Below are 6,307 nucleotides of genomic sequence, written 5' to 3'. Positions count from 1 at the left end.
CATTTTGAAATAAATATTTGGTGGATTCTTCACAGAAAAAAAATTTGTCACTCTGAGAAAATGATTTTTTTTCTTAAAAACTCATTTCTCATAACAACTTTTGAAGATTTTTGTCTTATTCTAATTCCAAGTTTGTTAGTTTTCCTAAAAAACTAGGTCACATTTGCTAACACAATGAGAATGTTTTTATTTTTTTTGAGTTTCTCATATCATAAAACTGTTTATATGATTCAACACTTTATTTTTAGTCAATTACGACCAATTTAGATGGTCATAATGTGTAATGGGTTTTGATTGGTCCATGAGCATGTCACATGGATCATGCCTCCAACGCCGTCGGATGCTCCCGGATCCGACGGCAGCCCTTTCTCCCTCACCCTCCTCTTTGTCTCAAAAAAAAGAATGAAACTCCCTCACCCTCTCACCCTCTCGCCCACAGCCCCGCCCGCGAACCCTAGCGCTCCCTTGCAGCTGTCTTCCCACACCGCTCCAGATCCAGATCCGCCGCCTCGCCGCCTCCCTTCAGACCCATCGCCGCCGCCACCTCCCCTCCTCTCCTCACGCAACGGAGAGAGAGAGGCATTGCCGCCTCCACACAAAGAGAAACACACTAACTCTGCTCCCCGGGTCCCTCCACTCCAGCCGAGAAACCGCTGCCGCCGCCCACCGGAGCCGGAGATGAAGAAGATCTTCGGTGCTAAGAAAAGCAGGGACCCGCCGCCCACCATCCAGGACGCCACCAACCAAGTCAGCCTCCCCTCCTCTCCCCTCCCTTCTCCCCCGATTCGTTTCCCCTTCTCACGCTCAAAATCCAATGCCGCTCTGATTTCACTAGTGGCGCAGATAAACAAGCGGGGCGAGAGCATGGACGAGAAGATCAAGAAGCTGGACGAGGAGTTGGCGCGGTACAAGGAGCAGATCCGCAAGGCCTGGCCGGGCCCCTCGCAGGAGGCCATCAAGGCCCGCGCCATCAGGCTCCTCAAGCACAAGCGCATGTACGAGGAGCAGCGCAACCTCGACCAGGTCGGCTTCGCCGCCGACGGCCTCAAGGATGTGCAGCTAACCGTATGCTCCCGCCCTTCCTCTCCTCGTGTCTACTGTTGTGCCGGTTCAGTTCAGTTCATCTGTCCGGTAGCTGAATTTTCTTGATTTTTTGTCTGTCTCGCTGCAGGATGGCGCCTGAGGAGGGGGTGCTCGACCATGGCTGCTGCTGGGGATGCATCAGCCATGTATCTTACTCTCTGGCTGTAGGTGAGCTCGTCCCCTCCTGGCCTCCTCCTCTCTGCTCGTAGGTGACCTCCACCACCAATCAATTTCAGCTTACAAACTTCCGCACAGTTCCATCACGCCCAGTGGATTCAATTGGACATTTTATTAACCGGCTCTTCTTTTACTGTCGGAATCAATTTGGTTGTACACTCACTCGCTGCAGCAGGCTGTGATCTGAATTCTGCTGTTTTTTTGTACGTATCCTTCTAGGTGACCAACACCGAGGGGCTTCCTCTCGTGTACAGCCCCGAGATCATTTCGGCCTACTGGGGCAAACGCCCAGGCCCCGTCGCCACCCGAGCGGTGAAGCTCTTGTCCGTGGCCGGTGGTTTCATCTCCCACATCATATCAGACCTCATCACCGACAAAATCAAGGAGGTAGTGCCCCCAATCCATTCATGCAAAAAGCCATGCTGTTATTTGTCTTCAGAACCCGTCAATCATCTGCTGATGGATGAATCTTTTCTTCTGGATAGAGCAAAGTGGCGCGCGCAATCGAGATGAGAGAGATTGTCATGTCTCTGGGCCCTACCTACGTCAAGCTCAGCCAGGCGCCGAGCATCCGACCCGATATTCTGTCCCCTGCGGCGATGACCAAGCTTCAGAAGCTATGTGACAAGGTGAACATTGCTATTACATAGTTGTTAGCCCTGTTATCACGCAGAGCTTAGGCATGCTGTTCAAAGCCCAGTGTAGTTCAAGTTTACTAACTGGGTTATGTGCTACTACGGCAAGGTTCCTTCGTTCCCTAACGATATCACGATGGCTCTCCTGGAAGAAGAGAATTGTCTCCCTCCCGATTGCTGCAGGTAATTATTCTAGAAATGTTGGTATTAGCTGCTTGCCACGCTGATTAGTTAAGCCTGAACTAATTGTGTATCTGCTGCTTTAGGAAAGTCTCACAGTACAGTACTACTAGTAGATAAGAAACTCCTTAAACTTTGGATCAAGTAAATTGTCTCATATATTTTATGCTCCTCAAACTTCACAGTACAGTACTACATTGTTATGCTCCTCAAACTTCATAGTACAACACTACATTGTTATGCTCCTGTTATCTCAACTCTTATAGTATGATGAATCATGTAAACTAAAAGCACCACCCTGTTCTGTCTGTGCATACTGAACACTTCAGGAGGCTGCAGAGGCCTACCTGGTGGGTCTCTTCGAGGACACCAACCTGTGCGCCGTCCATGCCAAGCGCGTGACCATCATACCCAAGGACATTCAACTAGCTAGGAGGATCCGTGGCGAGAGGGCTTAAGGTGCTTGCTTTGCCTGTGGGAATGGCTCTGGCGGGCATCTGTGTCTGCTTTTGCTGCTGAACACTTAACATGTGTCGCGAACTACTAATACTGGTCGTGTGTAGTAATATGTCAGTGCCGTACTCTGTGCCATACTATGTTCGTAGAGCTGGATCATTTGTTTGTTGGTCGTCCTTAATCATCCACCTGGTTGGTGCTTATCTGAACCTTGCATTTTATGTCTGAAAATTAGTGATTGTGTGAACCATTATTATTTTCCTTTTGTCTCATTTATTTGTATCTCTGCCATGCAAGTTTGTGTTCATCGATAGTGTTTTTTATTCCTGTCAATCTGTGCTAGTAGCCGTCTTTGTTTAGCCAACCATAGACCTGAAGCTGTGCTACCCAAACGAGCTAGTCTTATAAGTTCGCTATGGAAATTAGAGTGCTCTGTAATATGTCTGGAGATTAGAAAATGTTCAGGTAAATGAAACTGTTTGATAGAGCTGTACTGTGAAGTTTGAGGATCACAGTACAGTACTACTAGTAGATAACAGGAGCATAACAATGTAGTGTTGTACTGTGAAAGTCTCATATTTTCCTTTTGAAGTTTGTAGTACATTCATGTTAATTACTTATGATGTGAATCCGATGTTAAATGTTGGTGCTTTCTGGAAGAGTAAAAGTAATAACCTTGCTAGTGGACATGTAAACTGCAAAGCTGGTACTGTGAGTCTAAAACCTTTGGATTTATATATCGGTTACTGTAGTTTCAGATGCAATTTTTTTTGATTGGTGGATTAGAATGATTGACACAACCATGTGATCCGTTATCAGGTTGCGGATTGGTGCTGTTGGCCTCAACAGGGCACCTTGCACTACCCGTGTAAGTGCGTTTGAGAAGGCAGTGAGGTTGTTCACGGAAAAGCCGACGGATAATGTAATCACTCTAGTGCTGGGTACTACCTTCAACTCGCTTGGATAAGCATACGATTTGTCTCTTCTTTGTGTAGATAATGTGCTGAATGTTGTTCATGCGACTGTGTCTTGGCAGAAACGGTGAGGATCACAAGGTGAAGATGAGGTGCTGGTATGGTCATGGTAAGAGATCCTCCTCCACGCCTCATGGGATGCAATATCATGCTTGCTCTTGTGAAATCGATGATGATGCTCTGAATGTTATTTCTATTGCCATTGTGGATTAGCTTCTGCCCCTCAAATGCTATTGGCAAGTTGCATCCCTTAACTCCGTGGATGAGCAGAATTATCATGAGTAGTATACAACCTAAGATGTCTGATTGTATACAACCTGCACCTCGAAATTGATATGTTCCAGGCTGTGTCTTTGATTGAAAAGGATTCTTCACTATAAACTCTTCTATCTGTGATAAGTGCAACTAGAAGAATTTGTCACATCTAAAATTCTGTAATCCCTAATAGCTGAAACTTGAGCATTACAAAGTTTCATTTCTGTGGGACACTACTATCTAGAGCTTTGCTCCACTCTCAATTTCTTTAGAATTACAGAGATCCCGTGGCAATGCTTTAGAGAACTATCTGATCTGTTTCAGAATGTGAGATCAATTGAGATCCAGTGGCAATGCTTTTGAGATCTTGCTATGTGTAACTATTTTATTCTACGAACCTCCCTTCTGAATCATGCACAGTGCATGTTACTATGGCAATGAATTTTATCTATGCACAGTGCCTGTTTATAAGAAGTATTGATGCTTGTGTTTGAATGGCTGAGTAGCGAACTATATCATGAAAGTATGGAATGGCTGAGTAGTGCATATTCAGGCTCTCGCCATCTAGTATGTGAAGAGTAATGTAACCAATGAAATGTGACATATGCATCTGAATTAGATTGGTTTAAGTTTTTTACCTGAATGCCCACAACCAAATGTGCATGAATATTTAGAATGAGACACCAATTGAAGATGAACATGTTCGTTGTTACATAGTTGCTTCTTTCTCTTCATGTATTATTATGTGCTCCCTAATGATTTGGTTTTGCTTCCATATGATTTGCTTCTACATTCTGTTCCTATGTAATCTGATCTGCAATGATTTAGTTTTTGGTTGCATATAGTTAATCCGCTTCCATGCTCTATTCATGTATAATTTTCCTGTTGTTCTTGCTATTGTATGTGTTCGCCTTCCAGGGACAACATATATGGACAACATATATATGCTCAATACACTACTTGTTTTCCTGTATAGTTTTCTTACTGTTTTTCCTTTATGTTCACTCTTTTTCAGGAGCTCAAGGCCTAATTTTTTTCCTTTATGTTCACTCTTTTACTGGAGCTAGAGTCCTGATTTTTTTGAGTGTGAAGCCGTGAAGCCAAGTGCGAAGCAGTGAAGCTGTACTTTGCAAAGAGTTTTTTTGGCTTTGTAGTAGATTGTAAAAGGCTAATGTAGTGTAAAAGGCTAATGTAGTGTTATTTGACGAACTATATTTGTTCTATCCTGTTTGAAATAGTGGCAGTTTGAAATAGTGGTTATGTATGTTGAGAAGATATGTAAACTTCACTAGTGGGACCCACTTATGAATATAATCTGAGCAATTTTGAAATTTCTGACATGTGGGACTCATGTATGGCATTATGACTTGTGGAACCCGTCTAACTAGTGGGACCAGCTCCAAAATATGATGACTGAAAATAGAAAATCAATTGATTGTAAGAAGGCCAAGGCCCAAAAATAAAGAAGCTGAAACACAAGGCTTGGCCCAAGTAGCCCACAAGAATTGACAGAAAAATAATAATATAAAAAGGCTGAATTAATGGGCTCGGCCCATCTAAAGCATCGAAATGGACCGGGCTGAATCTTGTCAGTGACCTTTTGAATTGGTCGTAGTTTTGCCACGTCAGATTGCCATGTCGGATCCGATGTGGCCTGGGTTGACAGCCAGTGACCAAAACAGAAGGTCATGGGTTCAACGACCTTCTGTTTTGGTCGTAAACGTCTACGACCTTCTCACAGAGAAGGTCGTTAATTTCAGTTTACGACCGCCAGCTTTTGACCTTCTGTTTTTGGTCACAAAAAGGTCGCAAATGAAAAACAATGACCTTTCAGTGACTAATAGTCAAGGTCACAAGTTGACATATTTCTTTTAGTGATTCCTTTCTTTCATTCATGAACATATCATTTTCATGGTCTCGCAAATACTGTTCTAAAGAGTCAGTAGGAGGCACGACAATAGAAGCAAGACCAATAACACTACTAGGGAAAAGCCTAGTAGTTGCACGGGTTTTTGGCCTACCAGTAGCGCGGGAGACCGCGCTACTGCTATGACACTACAGCTAAAGGTTAGTAGTAGCAGTAGCATTGGTTTACCCGTGATATTGCTATATCCACTTAGTAGTAGCGCTTCCTGCAAAAGGCGCTACTAGTAATTACTAGTAGCGCGTCTCACTGCCTGCGCTACTAATATTATTCCCTATGCTATTTCTTTTATATTTTATGTCGTATTCATACACCTTTATGCAAGTTTTCATACAGTAGCAACTTAAATTGTTTTTACATCATAATGAGTTATTACATCACTAGGTGAAAGAACCGTGTACTAGTTTCAAATGGATGGATCCATCCACTTGAAACTAATATGCGGTTCTTTCACCCAATGATATAATAAATATCATCATCATCATATCATTAACAACTTATCATCATAATACATCATTGTCATATAACACCTCCTCATGATCATCATTTTCATCAATGAGACATCATATAGAAAGTTGGTCACTAATCATACTCACAACTCCTTGTTGTCATCATCAACTCTA

General features: G+C 43.3%; 1 protein-coding gene across 7 annotated transcripts; it reads left to right on the top strand.

The window, feature by feature from the left end:
• The first annotated feature begins 421 nt into the window (after positions 1-421).
• Positions 422-5,074, top strand: LOC119362666 (vacuolar protein sorting-associated protein 60.1-like). 7 transcript variants are annotated; one of them, XR_005173583.1, is made up of 8 exons: positions 1,174-1,292; positions 1,480-1,647; positions 1,746-1,889; positions 2,005-2,078; positions 2,405-2,534; positions 3,351-3,453; positions 3,568-3,614; positions 4,776-5,074. XR_005173583.1 is itself a non-coding variant. In XM_037627906.1 (6 exons), the coding sequence occupies exons 3-6, from the start codon at positions 1,770-1,772 to the stop codon at positions 3,588-3,590; spliced, it is 339 nt and encodes a 112-aa protein (XP_037483803.1). In that variant the 5' UTR covers positions 1,174-1,292; positions 1,480-1,647; positions 1,746-1,769; the 3' UTR covers positions 3,591-4,767. The 7 variants fall into 7 exon arrangements, 3 of the variants coding, with proteins under 3 accessions (XP_037483805.1, XP_037483803.1, XP_037483804.1); XR_005173582.1 differs by having other exon boundaries at positions 1,181-1,292; positions 3,351-3,472; XM_037627906.1 differs by lacking the exons at positions 2,405-2,534; positions 4,776-5,074 and having other exon boundaries at positions 3,351-3,472; positions 3,568-4,767.
• Positions 5,075-6,307: the final 1,233 nt, after the last annotated feature.

The sequence above is a fragment of the Triticum dicoccoides genome, chromosome 2B (assembly GCF_002162155.2).
Source record: "Triticum dicoccoides isolate Atlit2015 ecotype Zavitan chromosome 2B, WEW_v2.0, whole genome shotgun sequence".
NCBI classification, from domain to species: Eukaryota; Viridiplantae; Streptophyta; class Magnoliopsida; order Poales; family Poaceae; genus Triticum; species Triticum dicoccoides.
This window is presented reverse-complemented; position numbering and strand designations above follow the sequence as displayed.